Source organism: Lepisosteus platostomus, chromosome 4 (genome assembly GCF_059453375.1).
Source record: "Lepisosteus platostomus isolate fLepPlt1 chromosome 4, fLepPlt1.hap1, whole genome shotgun sequence".
Classification (NCBI taxonomy): domain Eukaryota; kingdom Metazoa; phylum Chordata; class Actinopteri; order Semionotiformes; family Lepisosteidae; genus Lepisosteus; species Lepisosteus platostomus.
Window position 1 is genome coordinate 62,601,174 of NC_142614.1, and position 21,381 is coordinate 62,622,554.

The following is a 21,381-nucleotide window of genomic DNA, read 5'->3' on the forward strand; positions in this document are numbered from 1 at the left end:
GTTTACCGAGTGTTTCAAGTCAAGGACAAGAAAAACAAGCTTTTCAAGTCCTTGTTTTTTCCCCCCCCTGACGTATTAAAATGTGTACAGTATGCCTAGTGTACTAATATTACAGCTGAATATTCTTCAAATGACTCATACAATTGAAAACTCAACATATATTTAGTTTATATGTACCGTACCTTCCAGAAAATATTGCAAAATGTGTCAGATGGATATTAATGAAGACAAGAAGCCTAAAAATATAGTAAGATGTCTTAGAATGGTGAGCAGTTTGAGCCTGTGAGGTACAAAGTAACAGGATATACTGTATCAGTAGGTAAATATCTAAAGGTAGGTCATTAAAAATTACCACAGGTAGCTAGGAATTTCTTAGTTATAACCATTTTTTGTCAAAGAGAAAATATTTGTCTATTACAGCATTACCAAATTAGTTTTTTAAACATTTACTCTTTAATTAGTTCTGCAATATACTTTTCTCCAGCAGCTGAATTATTTAAAAGAAGAATGCTTTTAAAGTCTTATCTGCAAACTAGGAGTGACCTTATTTCATGGAAGAAAATACTTTTATGTTAATGGTAGTTACTCATTGACTCCTTGACTGTGGGCATTTTTCACCTTAATTTAAAGAAATATAGTAAAATAGCTGAATGAAGCAAAAATTTGACTGACCCTTGCTGTGTTATTGTGTTAACAGGTGAAAAAAATATTGAGATGTGATTTAAAACATACTGTAACATTCACGGGTAAAATGAATGTAATCTAAATAAATTTGTGATTAAAGGACAAAAGTTTAAGTAACAAAAGAATGACAGGATGAAGTTTAATATATGTAAATAATTTTTCCATCAGATATGTCACCCTGCAACTCACAATTGGCAATCCACTGAAGCCAAGCAGATGCAAACCTGGCCTGTTCCCAGATGGGAGACCTCCTGGGAAAAACTGTGGTTGCTGCTGGAAGAGGTGTTAGTGGGGCCAGTAGGTGGTGCACACCCTGTACCAGGTGGAGGACACTTTACTGTAAATAGGTGTCATCCTTTGGATTAGAAGTACAACCAAGGTCCTGACTCTCTGTGGTCATTAAAAATCCCAGGATGTTTCGTGAGAAGAGTAGGGTTGTTACTCAGGTGCCCTGGCCAAATGTCCTCTGGCCTTTTCCAATAATATCCTAATAATCCCCATCTATGAATTGGCATCATCACTCTGTTCCCCCACACTGATAGCTAGTGTGTGTTGAGCGTACTGATGCACTATGGCTACTGTTGCATCATCCAGGTGGGTGCTGCACATTGGTGGAGGGGGAGCCCCTGTTATATACAGTAAATAAAATACTATTATTTATTATATTTTATTATAAACCATACAATCCATATTGTATATCCATATCCATTTTGGTCAGCATGAATTACACAAATAATAAGACACATAGTGGTGATACATTTATAGCAGTACAGTGGTGTGAAAAAGTGTTTGCCCCCTTCCTGATTTCTTTTTTTTTTCATGTTTGTCACACTGAAATGTTTCAGATCATCAAACAAATTGAAATATTAGACAAAGATAACACAAGTAAACACAAAATGCAGTTTTTAAATGAAGGTTTTTATTATTAAGGGAAAAAAAAAACTAAACCTACATGGCCCTGTGTGAAAAAGTGATCGCCCCCTAAACCTAATAACTGGCTGGGCCACCCTTAGCAGCAACAACTGCAATCAAGCGTTTGCGATAACTGGCAATGAGTCTTTTACAGCGCTGTGGAGGAATTTTGGCCCACTCATCTTTGCAGAATTGTTGTAATTCAGCCACATTGGAGGGTTTTCGAGCCTTAACCGCTTTTTTAAGGTCATGCCACAACATCTCAATTGGATTCAGGTCAGGACTTTGACTAGGCCACTCCAAAGTCTTCATTTTGTTTTTCTTAAGCCATTCAGAGGTGGACTTGCTGGTATGTTTTGGATCATTGTCCTGCTGCAGAACCCAAGTGCGCTTCAGCTTGAGGTCACGAACAGAAGGCCAGATATTCTCCTTCAGGATTTTTTGGTAGACAGCAGAATTCATGGTTCCATTTACCACAGCAAGTCTTCCAGGTCCTGAAGCAGCAAAACAGCCCCAGACCATCACACTACCACCACCATATTTTACTGTTGGTATGATGTTCCTTTTCTGAAATGCTGTGTTACTTTTACGCCAGATGTAATGGGACACACACCTTCCAAAAAGTTCAACTTTTGTTTCGTAAGTCCACAAAGTATTTTCCCAAAAGTCTTGGGGATCATCAAGATGTTTTCTGGCAAAACTGAGACGAGCCTTTATGTTCTTTTTGCTCAGCAGTGGTTTTCGTCTTTGAACTCTGCCATGCAGGCCAGTCTCTTTCTTATGGTGGAGTCATGAACACTGACCTTAACTGAGGCAAGTGAAGCCTGCAGTTCTTTGGATGTTGTTGTGGGGTTTTTTGTGACCTCTTGGATGAGTTGTCGCTGCGCTCTTGGGGTAATTTTGGTCGGCTGGCCACTCCTGGGAAGGTTCACCACTGTTCCATGTTTTCGCCATTTGTGGATAATGGCTCTCACTGTGGTTCACTGGAGTCCCAAAGCTTTGGAAATGGCTGACTGATAAATCTCAATTACTCTGTTTCTCATTTGTTCCTGAATTTCTTTGGATCGCAGCATGATGTCTAGCTTTTGAGGATCTTTTGGTCTACTTCACTTTGTCAGGCAGGTCCTATTTAAGTGATTTCTTGATTGAGAACAGGTGTGGCAGTAATCAGGCCTGGGTGTGGCTAGAGAAATTGAACTCAGCTTTCCAAAGATGTGATAAACCACAGTTGATTTATGTTTTAACAGGGGGGGGGGGGGGCAATCACTTTTTCACACAGGGCCATGTAGGTTTGGATTTTTTTTTCCCTTAATAATAAAAACCTTCATTTAAAAACTGCATTTTGTGTTTACTTGTGTTATCTTTGTCTAATATTTCAATTTATTTGATGATCTGAAACATTTCAAAAATAAGAAATCAGGAAGGGGGCAAACACTTTTTCACACCACTGTATGTGTAGATGTTACTCTTCACAGTGATTTTGGTGTACTTCTTTGGTGTAGTGGGTTTTTCTTGGGAACCCTTTGGAAATGCAATGGACTTATTTACATAGTACCATCATTCGGAAAGCTTTAGATGGGATGTCAGTTGTATGTGAATAATTCAGTGATACAGCTGTGGCATGTGGCATTTAAGGGCCTCATTCGCAAAAGTGTATTAAATGAATGATGTATTAAAATGTACGGTATCAGAAGGAAAAGACATGAACTTTTAAAGGTAATGACACTGTATGTAAGTGCTAGTAAGCATAATGTACAGAAATAAATCTGAGAACTGGAAACATTATGCTATACAAAATGTTGAGAGAATCAGAAATATACCACATGGCTCAGACTGTTCTTTAAGGGGTTTTTAGAGGTTCATATATTTTTCCAGCATAGGCAGTGAATGCTTAAACATTGTGTTATTTATTATTATGACTTTGATGAAGATCATATCAAACTTCTTCTCACAACTGTACCGGACCAAGGTTCACATTAGTTGTTGACTTTGGTAAACACAGACACCATATTTGTCCCATATGTTTTTTATGTTCTTAAGGTCTGGTGATACAGCGGTTTTGTGCTGTGCGTAGCTTTGGTAACTGTCCCTTTAACTGTGCAAGAGTATGAGAGATTGATAACAAAAGCTTTGCTTACCACCTTCAAGAAAAGCATTAGATAGGATGGGTTGTTAACCTTTTTCATGTGGAGGCCAGTATTGTTAGAACACTGAAATGTGCACAGATACGCCAGTGTCCTCAAGCATACTTAGTAAATCAATGGGAAACATATTTCCATAATTAAAGAAAGACTCAAATTAAAAAACATATTTATTACATTTAAAACACAAATGTGTATGTCAGCGTCACATCTATTTTTAAAACAAGAAACTAAGATTCAAAAAAGGCTTTAACAAGGTTTTACTGTAAGCTATAATATAAGGAAACTATTTAGAAATATTTAAGCTGTGACTAATAGGTATGGCAAGTGGTAATCACTGTATTTAAGTGATGTTCATATCTTTTTGTCACATTTTTACGACGTTTAAATCTTCTTTAGGAATGATGTGTTGATTGAAAGATCATAGTGCACTTCAATCCTCTGATTTACTTCCCTGATGCCCTTCACATTGTGTATGCCGTGACAGCCAAAGAGGTGAAGCAGCTTCAGCCTGGCAAAAGAAATAGAAGTACTGTAGTTCAAGTAGGGAGCTGCATCAGCATGTGTAGGCTGCAAAGGAACAGGTAACGGGTTTATTCCACGCTGAAAAGAAAAGAAAGGAAACACAACATTCAAGTGTGAAGAAGACTCCACAGTTGTGTTTCCTTTCTTTTCTTTTCAGCATGAAAGAAATAGAAGTGCTTTTTACAAAGGTTTACATTCAGGAGTGTGTGTGTTGGTAGTGGTTCCATGGAGAGGAGTGGCAGAGCTGGTCATTCCGCTACAGTTCCTGCTAATGTCTTGTTTATTATTTTTTTACACCAAGTTCAGTGAAGATATTGTGGTACCATTTTAGATTCTTCACCTCATCCTCTGTGTCTCCTGGTTTAGGCTCAAACTTACCCTGACTATAGCATGAGTTGTCTATGGATGGATAGGAAGATCTCAGTTTAATTTGCAAGCTTACTCAAATTATGCAGATTCTAAGTTATATATATTTAAATGCACTCTGAGTAGATGTACATATATATACATTGTTGGGACATTCCCAGTGCCAGTGATAATTTGGTTGAGTGCCTTTTTAATTGGCTTAGTTAGTTACAGTTCATGTGGCTGTTCTCAAAACATTATCATGTGTCATTAGCTGGATAGCTGCAGGCTTAGGTGGTGTGGCAGCTAGCTGGATGCCCTCTAGCTGACATGTAAACACTGCAGCATTTGCTGCTGAAATACCCCAAGTACATGCTAATTATCCATCAATTAAAAAATACTGTACACAGAATCGCACTTCAAAATTGACAAACAGCTAATTAAATCGTAAAGGTTTTTGTTTAACCAGGTTTGCATTCAATTGAAATAGCTGTTCAATCTATGAAAGTTTCTTTACTTGGTTCTTTTATGTTGAGCCAGAGATGTGACTCCTGCATTGACTCTATATACTGTACAAAGGTGAGCAAATAATCACATTTGTCACAGAAATTGTAAGTGTCTCTATTATGCTGGTAAGTGGGTCATTTTTATGAAAGACTATCTTACTGTTACTAGCTTGGATATTGTGACTGATAGCCATTCTATATTTAGCGAATCATTGTTATTAACTTGATCTTTGCTGCATATGAGATGATCTGATTTAAATGTATAAACCTTGAAAGTTATTTAAAAGTTCTTTTGAAACATTTTAAACATTTTAAACTTCTGTAAAAAAAAGAAGGAAAATGCACATATACATAAATGTTTTTTTTACCTTTTACAGTTTTTGCACAGTTTTTTAACAGCATCCTCAGAGACATCTTTGCAGAAACTAAGTTTCACACATTCCAGGCTTCTGTAACAGTAATTAGCCAGGAGGCACACACTGCAATGGATAAATATGAAACAAATATATGACTCAATGCTATGCTAACAAATAGTGACTCATACTGCATATACTGTATCTGAATCTAGCCTTAGCCTTGTACTGAATTCAGACAACCACTGTATCTGAGCCCTAGCTCAAAGCAAAAGGGAACGTTGATGATATTGATTATTAATAATAATAATAATAATAATAATAATAATATACAGATGACAGAGAGGTAAGCTTTGAATAAAGTGGTAGGGAAGGGATCTAGGCAACAAGAAGCTGTATTGCAGCTGGTAATAATTTTTGTAATTTGAATTGAATTAATTAAGCGAAATTAATAAAAATTTGGTATGGAGGGAAAGTCAATGGTATAGCTAGAGCTTGTATAGTTGTCTTAGTCCAATTGTACCCAGATGTTCCCTAATTGTTCAGAAATCTACCCAACTGTTCACACATGTATTCAAATGTACCCAAATGTTCACCCATATATCCAAATGTTCACCCATATACTCAAATGTTCTCAAATGTACCAAAATCCACCAAAATGTACCCAACTGTTCACAACTGTAAGCAAATACACTGTACCTGAATGTATCCAAATCTTCACAACTGTACAGTACCAAAATGTTACCAGTTGTAGCTCACTGTTCACAAATATGTCCAAATCACACACAAATCACAAATGTACCCCAAAGGTCCACAAATGTACCTAAATGTTCACAAAGATACCCAAATTTACCAGATGTTCACAAACGTACTCAGCTGTACCCAGATGTACATTTGGGTATATTTGGAAATATTTGGGAACAACTGGATACATTTTGGTACCTTTCTGAACATTTGGGTACACTGGCATACTTTTGTGAAGGGTACATTTTGGTAGATGTGGGTACTGTACATTTCTGAATAGTTTGACTACAACTGTACTCATGTGTTCACAAATGTACCCTGGTGTTCAGTAATGTACCCAATGGTTCAAACGATGTACCTAAATGTACTCAAAGCTACCAAAATGTATCCAAAATATTCCTGAATGTACCCTAATGTTCACAAATGTACCAAAATGAAGCAAATCATATAAAAATGTTCACAAACATACCCAAATGTACTTGGGTACAACTTTCAGCATTCACTGTCTAAGCTGGAAAAAGTATGTGAACCTTTAGGATAATAACTTCTATTTAAGGGGGTAATTGGAATTGGAAGTTCCAATCAATGAGACATTAAGGTATGAACTTCAAGTGCCCTGCCCTATAAAAAAAACACAGTCTGCTCTTCACTGTCAGGACAGCATCCTTCAGCTGGTGGTTGCCCTAGGAAACTGTCACATTCTCACAAGGGCCCATGGTTCTCCAGGGTTTGCTACCCTGAACAGATCCCCTTTTTGTGATCCATGTTTATTAGCAATTTCCTTTCTATTTAAAGGCGAGGAGCCACTTTGATTTTTCATTCCACCCTGGGTTTTCCTCACTGGCAGATAGCATTTTGCTCTGCTTGACAATTTTGGTTTCAAGCCAGCATTTCACTCTGCACAGCAGTCTCTCCAGCGTCAAGCCTACCCTTCAAATCCATCATGGTCCATTCCCAGGAGGCTTGCCTTTCGGTTTCTTCCATACCCAAGGCTCCCTGTCACCGACCGGTGGACAGTTTTTGGCAGCAATTTCGGTTTTAATACAGCACTTCGCACTGTGCAGCAGCTTCAGCTCTAAGCTCTAAGCTCAGCATCACTGGTGCAGTAGCCTCCGCTCCAACATCACCCTTAGCTCCTTGCCTGCTCTCCATATTGCCCGAAGCAGCAGTCCTGGATTCAAGGCCACATTCCATTCTGCCCTTATTCTTTTCACTGGACACCACATCAACCTTCGAGCTTGCTGACCTGGACCCCTGGATCTCCTGAGGGCTGCCCTTCAGAGCACGTTCGGTTCCCTTATCAGAGGTCTCACTATTCGGTTTATCCATACTCAAGACTCTTCACCAGGGATGCAGTTATCCAGCTTTTCCTGGGACCATCGCTCCTCCACATTTGTTTTTGTTCCCAATATTGACTGACCTGGGCTGATTAAGCCCTGCCATCCAGTAATCAATTATTTCATTATCGCCTTTCACTTTTCACTCTCCGATCTCTCATGCTTGGGACCTTACAAATCACCACCTGTGCTGCTGTATCCAGCTGAGACGTTTCAATCACTACACAGATCTGTTGAAGTGAAACATGCACCCAAACAAAAGAGTTTTCTTCAGAGGACCTCAGAAGAAGAGTTGTCAATGCCCATGAGGCTGGAAAGAGTACAAAAGAATTTAGGCCTCCAGCAATGCACAGTCAGATAGATAGTGTACAAATGAAAGAAGTTTAGTTCCATTACTACTCCCCTTGGGGTGGTCATCCAACAAAAACCACTGCAGAGTGAGCTGTACAATGAACAAGGAGGGTAACAGCTAAAGATATGCTGTCGTCTCTTGCAATGGCTAATGCCTGTGCACATGAGTCCACAATAATAAAAACGCTGAACAAGAGTGGTGTGCACTGGGGATACAAAACCACTGCTCTCCAAAAAAAACCATTGCAGCCTTTCTCAAGTTTGCCAAAGACCACCTGGATGTTCCACAATGCTACCTGAACTGCCTTCCATGGACAGATGAGAAAAAGTGGAACTTTTTGGCAGAAATATACAACATTATGTTTGAAGGAAAAACAATCACTACATACCAACACAAAAACATGGTCCCAGCTATGAAGCATTAAAGAGTGGAGGAAGCATCATGGTTTCAGGCTGCATTGCAACCACAGAGTTCGGAAGGCTTACAATTACTAAGGGAATGTAGCGGTGAGGCTTATTAATAAGGCAGAATTAAGTGTTTCTGAGCTTTCCCAAATTAGGCCTCATTTCTCTGTTCATCTCTGTGGTGCAGCCACAGAGAAACCATTCATGCAAGGTGATTTAAGGTCCAAGGACAGCTCCCAAAGGGGGATGCACTTAGCTAAGCCTGGCTATCATGATCAATGGTCATCCATTGGTGCCTATCTGTCTAGGGAGTGCGAGTTGGACATCTGGATTGCATTCCTAAGTGTCAGGAGTAAGTGATTCATATCTCACCTTGATCAACCAATCAGGGACCGGTAGGGCCGAGTAACCCACGTGGGACTCTGATGCCCATGGAACTTTCAGCCAATCAATGAGCTGAAGTTCCTCCAGGTAAAAACAGGCAACACAGAGATTCAGATTCAGACACAGAGATTCAGATTCAACAAGATTCAGAAGGGATTCTGGAGAGGATTCTGTGGACTGTTCTAAAGGGAATTCAAAGGAGAATTCCAGGGCAGGACGGCCCAGGAGCAGAAGGCTCCCAAGGGCAGGACATCCTCGCAGCGTGCCTCCTGACCATCCTGAGACTCAGCCCGGACAACCACGGAACGGCCAGTGTGTCCGAGTGCCAGAACTTTCCTTTGTTCTAAGAGTCTAGAGTGGAGGTTGCCAGAGAGTAACCAGCAGCAGGCCTCGTGAACAGGTCAGAACTGTGGACAGCTGAATCACTATTCAGAACTAGCTCTTCATCATAAACGAACTGGTCCTCTTCCTGACTTGCTGGGACCCACAGTCATCTTTTCTCCTGTGCACAAACTTTGCTAGTTAAAGCCAACAGTGAGCATCAGCAGCGCACCGTCGCAAGCCGCACAGCACAGCCTGGCACGGAGCCAGAGAGCGCGGATTGGACAGCAACAGCCTGCAACTGTTTCTTTGTGCCCGCAGGAGATCTGAATCCCCAGAGATTGGATGAGTATTCAACTTCAATGCATTACAGCTCAAGAATTCAATTGTTATCCCAACCAGTTGATATCAATTTAATTCCTAAGAGTTATGTACTTGTTTCGAGTATCTAATGTAGAAGTTATAACCAAGTTCATTTATGAAACGGTCTTAATGAATGATATACTGAACGTATGTCCTCTTGATATGTGTAACACTTCGTAACTGATTGAATATATATCTTTTGTATTCTGATAACCCTCTCGATAAGATCTGTTAGTTTAAGGCATATTCTATGTATTAATAAATGTATCCTCGTGTATTAGTACCTGTGTGTGTGCGTTGTTTGAGTTATGTCGCATGGTTGGACTCTAAAGCCATCAAAAGAATCAACTTTGTGATTTACTGCTACAATTAATAATTGTCTCAGTAAATGCCCAAACCCTACAGAACTGGTGCCTTCAGAGAGCCACTAACATTACATATTTGGCGTCCCTGAAACGGCTATGAATCACTACTGGAACAATGATTTCCAAATTACTGTACATCAGCAAATTCTACTGGAAAATGTCAGGGTATCTGTCTGTGATCTGAAGCTTAATAGAAGTATGACAATGATCCTATACACTGGAGTAAATTTATAACAAAATGGCTTGAACAGAGAAAATGTTGCATTTTGTAATGGCCAAGTCAGAGTACTGACCCTAACCCCATTGAAAGGCTGTGACATGACCTGAAGCAAGCCATTCATGCAAGACATCCCAAACATATTAATGGATTGGCCAAAATACCCCCAAACCAATGTGCAAGACTAATCAGCAGCTACAGGAAACTTTTGGTTAAGGTCATTGATGCTAAAGGGGGTTCCACCAGTTACTAAATCTAAAAGTTGACATACTGTTTCCAGCATACACAGTGAATGTTTAAACAGTGTGTTCAATATAGACATTTAAAATCACTGTAAATAAAATCACAATAAAAGATGGAACCATGTAAGGATATTAATAACGTTATTTCAGTAGTTTCAGATAACCCAAGTATTATGCAAAAGTTGTTTAGAATGTTTTTGGTTGTAACTAAAGACTAAAGGTTTAGTGGTAACACCTGGCTATACGAATGACCCACCCAGGTAAGCTGCATGGGCAGTGGAATAAAGATGGTGGAGAGTTGCAGTATTCACAGGGGAGAAGAATCCGGTTCACATTTATAGTGATGTGATTATAGGTGAAAAAAGCAGAATAGCAGAGTTTCTACTTTATTAACTTCATTTAATTACTGAAAACATGAAAGAGTTGGAAATGAGCTGTTACTATGGTGAAATAAAGCCCACAGTGTAGTGTTCTAATGTGCTACAATTTAGGAACTATAGTTGAAACTGGATAGAAACAGGACCTTCCTTGGTTGTTCTAAAAGAGGTATTTTAATTAGAATGTCTGTGTATGAAGCTGAATAAATGACACTGTGATGAAAGAGTGCCCTCTTATTAACTCTGCATGCTGTAATCACAAACCATACTCTCTGCCAACAACTTGTAAAGAACAACTAAATATTTTATAAATATTGTACAAAATTATGAAAGGATAATAGTTTAAAATGTTTAGTAGGGCATTTCTGGCCCTCCACATTTTTCGTTAATTATTTGTGAGCCAAGAATAAAATGCTGAGTGTATTAATTTTTTGTCTCAAACACCTTTCAACTTTTAAACAAGGGAGGATGTTGCAAAGAAACAATGGTAATGGGATTACGCTGTTAGGATCACAGCTTCGTTATTTTAAAGCCACCTAGCAGCTGAGGAGGTGACCAGTAAACCGTCTCTTACCCCCTCTTGCCGGTCCCGGTTGAGCTGAGGTCCAGGTACTGTAGATGGCGACAGGTCAGAGTTATTGCTTGCACCCCTGTGTCAGTAACTTTCCTGCAGCCACTAACATCAAAATACCTGCGTCACAGAATAAAGGGAGTGATTTAAGCAACCCAGCTAGAAAATAGCATTTCTATGGAATTACCATTATTTTATGTCATTACTGTTAATGCAATACTAATTTGAGAAATTTGACTTTCTCATTCTGGTCACTGTATTCTTCAACATTGGGTCAGTCGGGGGATTTGGGAACTTTAAAATTAAACAGAAACTTTTTATATTTATATTAATAGATGAGTAATGAGAGCTTTATGGTAAAGATTTAATTTAGAGAATACTATGAATCAATCCTTCTCCAGAAAAACAATGTCAAGAGGATAAATCAGTATAAACAATTTCTAGTGAATAAATTCACTATAGAACTTGCAACAATTTATGTTTTGCCATTGTTTTTGGCAGAACTTTTATCAGTTTCCTTCTTGTATGTAATCAATTCTGCCACACAAATGTAGCACTATATAATTGATCTGTTTATATAGCTGAATGCAGTAATCTCCTAAGAACATATTTCTGCTAGTTATGCTGTTTTCTTTTTTATTCTAATGACCAGATTATCCCATCACGTTCCATGGGAAATTCAAAGTTCAGGAGGCAAAAAGACTAGCACATTTATACCTAATATTTCTCTAACTGCTATAATTAGTGGTTGTTGTCATCCAGAACTACAACAGCTTTGACAAAATTATCTTGTTATGCATACTGACAGTGGTGAAAGCATGATTTTGAATTAGTAGTACTGTAAATGCTTAATTAAACCAATTGAAACATTACCTGAATGACCCCCTCTCATTTGTAAGACTTTTAGATCTTTAAATTCTTATGTTATTATTGGCACAATACACTGTCATTTTTATTTAGTAATTTCTTCATTGTTATAAATATTAGTAAACTATATTAAAAATATTTTTTTGTAAATGTATAGTAAGTGAAATGCAGGATTGTAGTTAATGTAGTAAATACTGTACCTCTACATTTTTTGTAAATTTAAACCACATGGTGTAAATACTTATTTATTTAATTCTGAAGTTGTCTGCTCGATGATACTTCAGTCCTATACAGAGGTCTGTATCTTACCGAATGGTGGGCAGATAGGTGCTAACCTCCACCAAGCTCACATCTGTGATGCAGGGACAGGAGCTAAGAGTTAAGCTCTCCAATTTAGAGCAATGCTTTACAATGCAATGGACAGTCCGGTCTCGTACCTGTAGTAGAAAACAGTGCATATAGTATTTTAACATTAATTGTATAGTACAATTTAATTAATTTGCAGACTACAAATGGAAAGCTAGGATTCTATAGTTCTGTATAGTTTATGGATTTCTTTCTGACTCTTTTATTCCATTTTGACATTTTTTTAAATACTAGCAGATTTGACATATTTAGTAACTGATGTCCTCTTTCTTGCAAAGACAGATCATCAAGACAGATTGTTCTATTTGGAAAGGAATCAAACCAAGCAAAAATTAAATTAAACATTCCTTAATAATTCTGAAAGGCAAACACTTACCACATTAATACCTGTTACATTTATTGAAGTCAGATGTTTGAAACAGGGAATCATGTGAGTCAAACAGACATCTGTGATCTTTGGCATTTGACCAATATTCAAAACCCTCAGATTAGGACATTGATCAGCCAAAGAGCTCATAGACTTAGCACTGAGGGCATGGCATCCAAAAGCCTCTAACCTGTTGAGACTGGGGAATAATACACATTTGTAATGCGTTTTCTTTCACGTAAAGTCCAATATAGAAAGTATACTGTACAATACAAAATAGTCTCTCTTTTCAAAATAATTTAAAACTCATTTTCTAGAGAAGAAGACATGACTTGTGTATTGCTTGTGCAATACTATAGTAAACACTGCAGTTAAGTGTATACACTAATATTTTCTTTAGCAAATTTAGTATTTTTTCTCGTTAATTACATTAAGGGGCTTAACAAGAGCTTGTTACCTGACAAGAACTTGCCAAATACCTTTTTTAAAATGCAGTCAACTCTCTCCTAAATGCCACAAATAGAAAAGACCCAGAGAGCAGGCAGAACTGGCAGGTTATGCCATTAGCTAGCTGCAACCAGTCAAGTTGATTAATATTTGATTGCAAATAAAGGATAAAAAGAAACAACCAGCAGTATGAATTAATAAAAACCTTAATCATGTAAATATGCCTTATTCTGTTCATATAAAATATTGAGAAGAAATCAAATGATTATTGTATTGTATATACAACAAATACAAACAAAAAATACAAAAAATGATATTTGTTCCAAAAATCCTGATGCATTTTTAATGTTTCAGTATACATTTTTATACAGACATTAAAACCACATATATGACAAAAATAGGTAAAAAGTTGGTAAGCAAAAATAATGCCTGTTTTTTTCTTGTGTTGTCTTAATTTAATTCTATTACAGTATATTTTATGTTTTACATTATAAAAGATTAAAAAACCTTGTGATTAAAAATCTTATGATTATTGGTGTTCCTGTAAGAAAATAAAAGATTTGAAAGTATTCATGTACCCTGAAGTACCTTTTATTATCCTTAATTATTCATCTAAATACATACTGATAAGAAACAAAAAGTTAATCCCATGCTGAAAAGCTGAAAAGTAGAAGGAAAACAGAAAAACAATTCAGCTGTGCAGTATTCTTCAGTTGTTGTCTTTTTACTTTATTAATTAATATCTACCTGTTCCTCTGCAATTTTCAAACTGACACAGCTAAATAATACCATACCTCTTTCCATGTCGTTTAACAAGGCCCTTAAGAGCATCATCTGTCATTTGGCATCCATTAATGGATAGACTTTGTAGCCTGAAAATGTTACAGTTATACTCATTAAAATTATTTAATTTGATCAAATGTACTTTATCATTGTAACATGTTACCTATTGAAATATGAAGTGAAATATTAAATTGGAAAAACTAGCTGAAATGTTTTTTTAAAAATGTTATACAGGAACCTTTGTAAAATGTCCACAGCACATAAAATACAATAAATAATCAAACTAGATTTACTTATAACTCATAAATAATTATCCATAAAATGACCAATTAAGTTAATCAATAACAAATGATTAGATATATTTATGACTTTTGCTAAAAGCTTACACCAGTGTTAAATAACAAAATCGTTAAATAAAAAAACAATCGATAAAATGACACAATAGATCAGTTTTAACGTGCAAGTTCAGGACGAAAAGACTTAACTGAAAAGGCATAATTCTCTTAAAACAAAAAATCCTTAATGTAATACGTTATGCATAAAATTTTGTTAAGTACTGTATCACATTGTTGATTTTTCATACTTTATATACTGTAATTTATGTAATTTTACATTTCAGTTGTGACTTCAAGATACTGAAAATGAGAATTAAGGAGAATTCAGGATACAGATCAGAGGTTTATACACTCTGTCTAAATATACACACAATCTTAACATGCTTTTTACAGTATTTTTATGTGCGTGAAGAACAGTCATGTCTTTTCAATAAAGACATTTCATGGCAAACAGATAAGGGTTATACAATGCACTATTTAGTAATGCACTACATTAGTAAAAATGGCCTTAAAGAAAAAACAGCGAAGATCTGAAAAATGCAGAGTCATGCACTACCACATGTTGTATATATAAGTATTATTATATACAGTATGTTTCGGTACTCTATGCAGTACATACCTATTACAGGAATTCACAAGAGACAGGACGCCCATATCTGTGGCTCCTGTCCAGCTGATGTCAACTGATGTCAGCTGAATGCAGTGTGCAGTGCAATGGAGCAGCACAGAATCTCCACTTAGCCTAGGTCCACTGCAGCTTGTGACACTGAGCTCCTGCAGTCCCCCCAGATAGAAACATTACATTGCATGGTGTAAAAAACAACATCATCTTGGACTGCAGAACTAAAAAAGCAGCTGTTCAAAGAACCCTCTGGGAAACAAAAGGTCAGAGGCTAGGGCCCTGGGTTCAGTTCCAGACCTCGGGTGCTATCTGTGTGGACTTAGTATATTTTCTCTGTGATTGCACTTGTTTCCTCTGGGTTTTCTGGATTCCTCACTCAATCTAAAAACATTATGGTAGGTTAAATGGCTTCTGGAAAACTTACGCCTAGATGTGAGTGTGTCTGTGTGTGCCCTGTGATGGATTGGCAACCACAGTGTATCTTGCTTTGCGCCCACTGCTTGCCAAGATAGGCTCTGGTTCACCCGCAACCCTGTATGGCATGAAGAGGTTAGAAGATGGATGTACTGTATGGGTGGCTGAAAACAATTACAAGTTGTTAACATACAGCACTGAAAATTAGTTCTTACAAGTAATCACAAAGATTATCCTATTTTTACTAGTTGGCCCAATCAATGAGTGGTTGAATGATTGATTTTCAGTGGTAGTATACATTTTCTGGACATTTTCTGGCTTCTCATCCAGGGTGTATCCTGCCTTGCGGCTGTTGCTGGCCATGGTAGCCTCCAGCTCTCCCACAATCTCTTGGATAAAGTTATTACAAAATAAATGGATGTATTTTTTATTTTAAAAGTATTTTACTTAGGTTTTATTACTATTCATTTTGTCTAATACATATTTTTCACATTATCACATGTTCTGCATACAATGTAGGGTAGGAATTATGCATTTATACTAAAAAAAATTATCAGAAAAACTCCATAACTGGAGAAGACAATAGAAGATGTTTTCGAAGTGTCTATCAATAATTTGAAGCAGTCCTAATGAAGTGTTCTAGATTTCTACTGATTTTCCCTCATTAGATTTTACATCTTAAAATATTTTAGTGTTTTCTGACCTAAATGATTAGCAGAAAATATCAACAGCAATAAACTTATTCTGTAAGCAGGTTGAGTGGTGTATGAACACTGTAATGTATACTACATTTCCACATCAACATTTCAGTCCTATTGAATGAATATTTACTAAATACATTCACTAATGTATTCCCATAAAAAAAGCTACAATAGAGCATTTCTGCCTTAAAAAGGCAAGACAGGACAGTCATAAAAAGGCCTCTTTCATGAGAGGTGACTACGCAAGGGTTGGTATAGCAACCATTAATATTGTATAACAACCAATAATAGAGAAGATTCTGAAGTGCTGCAAAACATCAAAGAATAAAAGACCTCATTTGTATTCAGTTCTTTTCATTTTTTTTCTATTTTCTGTGTGTTCCTGAAACAGCTAATACTGGAGGAATATTCTTTAGACTGTGTATTGCACATTGTTCTGATAAACAGTGATAGACTTTACTACCATGCCCTTTTTTAAAAAAAAATATTTATTTATGTATGACTCTTGCAGAAATCCATAGAACAAAATAAGTAAACTGAAAATCTACTGTTAATTTATTTTATTTAACATTTTTGTTAGTTAAAATGTGGTTTAAACTTTCTACAGTTTATTCCAGACTTGCAGGCATTTGAATTAATATGAAAGAACAGGTCTTATTCATGTATAAATAAGTGGAAAATGGTTTCTAGAACAGAGTTTGTGATATAAAATATAATGTTCATGCTATATTTTTATTTACTAAATATTAGACTCCAGCTGTATCCTTAATCAGTCACACATCTTTAAAAAGAAGTTCTTTTTAAAACAATTTCACAACCCTGACCAATCAGAGGTAGAACTATCTCACAATTTTAAAATATTTTTCAGATATGAACTTAATTATTAATTTCACTTTCTGAAAATATTTTATTCTGTCATTCCTGTGTAGTTCACAAATTGAAAGAAAAAATATTCAGTGTGTAATATTGATATGAATAAATTATCTTCACTAACTTTTCTGAATTTGTTATTACTCGATACAAATATTTAACTTATTATGTCGCTCTTTGCTAAATAGTCTAACCTTTCTGGACTTAGTATCAGCCTTCCATAAAAATCCAAATTTCAGTATTCAATGCCATGTACTAGTGAGTAAATCTAACTGCCAAAGAAATTGACCTTTCCAGAAACAGTCATGCTGAACATCTATTTGATATGGAGCTATAAAAAATAATCTAAATGCTGCCCTTTATATGACCAGGTGTAACAAATAAATATAGTCTGGTAGTGTATTTTTCCCAGCCATTTCATGAACCAGTAACTCATTGCACCAAAAGGCATACAGAAAAGGCTTCACCTACAATTAAATTCCCTTAATCTTTTGTCTTTATATACATTCCTTTTCCTATCCATTCAGGAACGATCTGTTTATTTATTTATTTTTTCAAAAACCAAATGTCTTAAGTTTTTTAAAAGATCTGCAAGAAGTATTTATATTGGTAAGACTTGCATATCTGAGATGAATCACAAAAGCTAAAAAACAGCTGGCATCTGTTTCTCGGACAACATTCAAAAATGAGATAATTGAGATGTCTGTGTAACATTAGCAGAATCTTTGGTTGGTCCTTTCATCTTGTGCATTCATTATATACAAGATTCAAAGTTTACTCAGTGCTCTAGTTTCAGGATGTGGCTAAAAACACAGGTGTATTAAAATACTGAGCTAGACTGTTGTTTATTTTACTTTCACTCTCACCAAACTTTTAAAATCAAAAGATATTATTTTCTATTTATAACTTGATTGTATATATGAACATATATTAATTAAATATTTGCTTACATTTTATTGCCAACTATTATGCAGTAATTTAATCACTTCAGTAAAAAAACTAAATATTTTAAATACTGTATAGTCACTTTAATACAGAAAGTAATAACTTTCAGGATAATTTCATTATTATTTCCAACTAAATGCAGTGGCATCTGCGCAAAGTGACAACATTGTGTATCGTTTCGATGACTCTGTGTATATTAGCATTCATTTCTTCCTAATCTTATCTGTCTTCTGCAGTACAGATGCCCTTTCCATAACAGATAGGAAATTACCACAACCATTTCCCAAAGACTGTCATATACAAACCTTTTAATGAGCAGTTCTTAATAGGAACACTATCAGGTACTGCAAGTGTAAAATGCATCTAGTAAGTTTTTAGTTTTGAAATTATCCCACATCACAAGGTTATTGATATCTGATGTCAAATTGCACAATCCTATAGGTACCAATATACCTCTATGTAATAGCTTTGCAGTGACAAGTAGTCTTCCACTATTCTAATATTTTTATACTACAAGAGATCAAAATATGAAAGGCTCAATCTTTGCTAGGAAATTATGATGCAGATTACATTTTTCTTTTAACGGTTATGTGGCAAACAGCTATAATTGGAACCGATTTGTTTAAAAAAAACACCATGCCACCAGATCTATATAAGCAACATACTGTATACTGTAGTCTAACAGTTTCCTCACCAAAGATTTTCCTCGCCAAAGGATCTTTTCTCAATAGAAACATGTTACTGAAAATCAAAATTACAAATTGCAGATTTTCAACTGTTGATTATATTGTTGTTAAAAGAAAAAGTAAAGTCCCAAAGTAAAGTCCCACGTGTACAGTACAAAAGTATTAATGAATCTTTCTTTGTTGCTTAAAAAAAGTTAAGATTTTGGATCCCTAGAATAGAGTTACCGTATTTGAACATCAAGAAAAGAGGACACCCTGAGGAGCTTTCCTATTGGCTTATCTGGGAAGGGGGTCAGGATGGAGGGGTTTTCAAAATATCCCACGTTTTATGTTCATTGGTAAAGTAACTGTGATGATGTTTTACTGTGTGAAATGCACGTCCCCTCTGCTGCAATAACAGTATCCTCTGTTTTGCTGCCAGATTTGACAAAATAATCTGTTAATTTGGTTGAGGAACTCTCTCCTCAAATTGCTTTTATGTGTTTGTCTGAGTCAACATGAGTTTGTTTTGTAGAAACACTGATATTGGCGCCCAATTTCGCTCTCTCATGACATAATCATACACATACAGGACAAAAACTAAACGACAATTTAGGTCGCAAAGCGAACTAGAGAAGTTAAGAAATTCTCTCTCTCTTTTTCTATCTTTAAAACTTGTGTTAATTATTCTTCATGGTGAAAATAATGGGGTTGAAATTCTGGACATTTTTGGATATCTGAAAATTCCCTCCGAATGGAGACATAAGGATCAAAATAGAGGACATGTCCAGGACAATCTGAACATATGGCAACCCTACCCTAGAACATACTGTACAAATACTAATCCCACAAAAATAACAATCACTGTGTATGAGGGTAAATATTTCAGATGTGACTGAGAGTTCTGATGAATCCCAAGTTGCCAGCTATAAAGCAGTAGAGGACAATGAACTAGGAGAGACAAGAAAGCAAGCAGAAGGATAACTAAAATCAAAATACACTAAAGAAATCAAAATATTTTTTTAACGTTTTTTTTCTAATAATGATGGAGCTTTTCTAAACAGCATTTCCAACGCTGCCATCGGGGAACAGGTTTAAGTTTTAGTAAGGAAAAATAGTTTAACTGATATGCTGCCATGAGGAAAAAACAAAGAAGGAGGTCTTCACAAAATTGGTACCTATAGGATTGTGTTTAGGGAGGTCCAGGAGCCCAAAACAGGATCCGCGGTAGAATGCTACAGTATGCAGTTATCCAGTTATGTACAGAGAACCAAAGAGAACCATGTGTACAATATCACTATGACTGTTTTCAATACAGGAGTGGAGGGCAAAATATTAAAACTTCCTGATTTTTACTGAATCAGATTAATGCCTGAAGGCTGCATGGTGAGACAATGATTGCATTGCTTCCTCGCAGTTCTGAGGCCCTGGGTCAATTCCAGGGGTGCTATCAGTGTAGACTTCTGGGAAAATTGTCCCTTGTGTGAGTGTGTACTGAACATGTCTGTATTTGTACAGGGTTTGTGTGTGACCTATGATTGACTGGCACCTTTCTAGTGTTTATCCCGCCCTGTGCCTGTTGTTTGCCGGGACAGGCACCCACTACTCCACAACCCTGAATTGGATAATGCTGTTAGAAAATAGATGGTTGGGTGGAATTATTTGCTGGAGAACTTGACTGCCTCAGACTAATAGAAAATGTAAAGAAAATGAAGCATGGATGCGTGTAATGTGCTTGGTTTATAACAATGCCATTCATCCAGGATGCATGTGAAATGATCTGAGATCTACTGTAGCATAATGTTCTCAGAATTACAGAGCTGTCAGGAGAATGTCTGAAACAGTAAACAAAATTTCATAACTGTTATATGAAGTTGTGATATAAATCAACTATCCAATTTTAAAATTCAGAAGATGAGAAGAACATGTAAAATTGTCATATATTTACCTTAAGGGAGTACTTGCACTGCCTAAATAAGTCATCTAGCCCTTTGTCAGTAATGGATTCAGACTGACATCGGTACAGTGTAAGGCTCTTTGGGCAATGTCTGCCAATATTGGAAAGCCAGGTATCATTCAAACATATACAGTTTTCAATCCGGACAGTTTGCCCTGCAAATAAAAAAAGGAGAAAATACGGTTTAATACTGTCAGAGCATGAAGTGTCTGAAGACTGGCCAGTGACTGGACTGGTAACTAACAGGAGAAAATGAAATTCATTTTTATAAATGCACTATTTGTATTTTCTGTGACCCAAAAGTTTAATATAGAGTCCAGCAGATAGTAATTCTGTATTATTATTACTATAACTATGGTTATTTTCTGAAGAAAAAATGTTAATTACAAAAAAACTATTATTTTAGACATGAAATGCATTTTACACACAAAGTTTAAGACAAAGACCTTTGTTCTTTGGGTTTAGGTTACTAACATTAAATCTCCCTATTAGGCTTGGATATCATAGTCAGTTTATAATAATGGCACTTATACTACTTACAGTATATACTGTATAATACTATACTATTATTAGAATTAATCATTATTATTTTCTTGTGTGACATGTTGCTGTTAATCAGGATCTTTATTAGATTTTTTCTAAATAAAATCTTAGAGATCTGTCTGGTTTATGAGTCATTGATTACTAAGATGCTGGTTTAACTATTATACTTTTATACTAAGTTCTCTGTATAATGTGACATCCTTTGTATGTTTGGATTTTAAACAGAGGTACTGTTGATCATTTTGGTTTACCACCCAACTAGTTTGGTGGAGGATTGTGCAAAAACACTACTTACAAAAGCTCATTTTGATTTGCTTAAGGATTCTTCACAATGAGACTAGCCCTACTTATGGAGA

The 21,381-nt window shown here is 36.2% G+C and overlaps 1 protein-coding gene across 1 annotated transcript in view; it reads right to left on the minus strand.

The window, feature by feature from the left end:
- rasef (RAS and EF-hand domain containing) overlaps nt 1–21,381 on the minus strand; it is a 63,159-nt gene that overhangs the window by 23,379 nt on the left and 18,399 nt on the right. The window contains exons 8-13 of the mRNA XM_088630176.1: nt 20,474–20,637; nt 14,928–15,082; nt 13,985–14,062; nt 12,753–12,942; nt 12,320–12,447; nt 11,147–11,263 (exon numbers count right to left, since the gene is read on the minus strand). Coding sequence (XP_088486302.1) covers nt 11,147–11,263; nt 12,320–12,447; nt 12,753–12,942; nt 13,985–14,062; nt 14,928–15,082; nt 20,474–20,637 — 832 coding nt within the window. The remainder of the gene's footprint in view (nt 1–11,146; nt 11,264–12,319; nt 12,448–12,752; nt 12,943–13,984; nt 14,063–14,927; nt 15,083–20,473; nt 20,638–21,381) is intronic.